The sequence below is a fragment of the Haliaeetus leucocephalus genome, unplaced genomic scaffold (genome assembly GCF_000737465.1).
Source record: "Haliaeetus leucocephalus isolate CR32 unplaced genomic scaffold, Haliaeetus_leucocephalus-4.0 Scaffold484, whole genome shotgun sequence".
NCBI lineage: Eukaryota > Metazoa > Chordata > Aves > Accipitriformes > Accipitridae > Haliaeetus > Haliaeetus leucocephalus.
The window spans coordinates 44,886-45,521 of NW_010972920.1; the positions used below are offsets into that span (position 1 = coordinate 44,886).

Genomic DNA, 636 nt, shown 5'->3' on the forward strand with positions numbered 1-636 from the left:
CCCGCCCCGCCCCGCCCGCCGCCCCCCCCCCCCCCCCCCTGCCGCTGCCCAAAGCCGTAGTCACCTGCCGCGGCTCTCGGCCGGCCGCCCCGCACTCCTCCCGGGGCCGCTCGCCGCCGCAGCCCGACCCGGCGCGCCTTCAGCACGTCCCCCAGCGCCAGGCACAGGCAGCCCCAGCCCAGGCACAGGCACAGCACCCAGCGGGTCGAGGCCGCCATCCTGCCCCTCCGACCCGGCTGGGCGGGCGCCGGAGTCTCCCTCCTCGTGGCTGCCCCGGCCAGCAGGCAGGCGAGACCGAGACCCCCAGCGAAGTTCGCTTCGGCCAGGTGCAACCCCCGGCGGGTGGGGCTGCGCTAAAAAGCGCAGACGGGATTTCCTCTTTTGGGGGTGGGGGGGGAGAAGAAGAAGAAAAAAAAAGGTGGGGTGGACGAAAGCGCCACGGTATAAACCGCCCGTCCTCCCCGGTGCTGGCAGTGAAGGTGTTTATTCCCCTCGCTGTGCAGGTTGTTTTTTGGCGAGAGGTGGAGGTGTTGCTCTCCGTGCAGCCGGATGCTCGCTCCCCGCTTCGACTGGTGCAGGCGCAGCCCGGGTGAGTTTTTGTGGGGTGTGCGCGCGTATGTGCGTGTGCGAGGGAGT

The 636-nt window shown here is 70.8% G+C and overlaps 1 protein-coding gene across 1 annotated transcript in view; it reads right to left on the reverse strand.

Moving 5' to 3' along the window:
- The window catches only part of BMP3 (bone morphogenetic protein 3), a 19,726-nt gene extending 19,508 nt beyond the window's left edge, over positions 1-218 (reverse strand). Inside the window, exon 1 of the mRNA XM_010575579.1 lies at positions 65-218. Within this exon, the coding sequence (XP_010573881.1) occupies positions 65-218 (154 nt within the window). The remainder of the gene's footprint in view (positions 1-64) is intronic.
- Between the last annotated feature and the right edge of the window lie 418 nt (positions 219-636).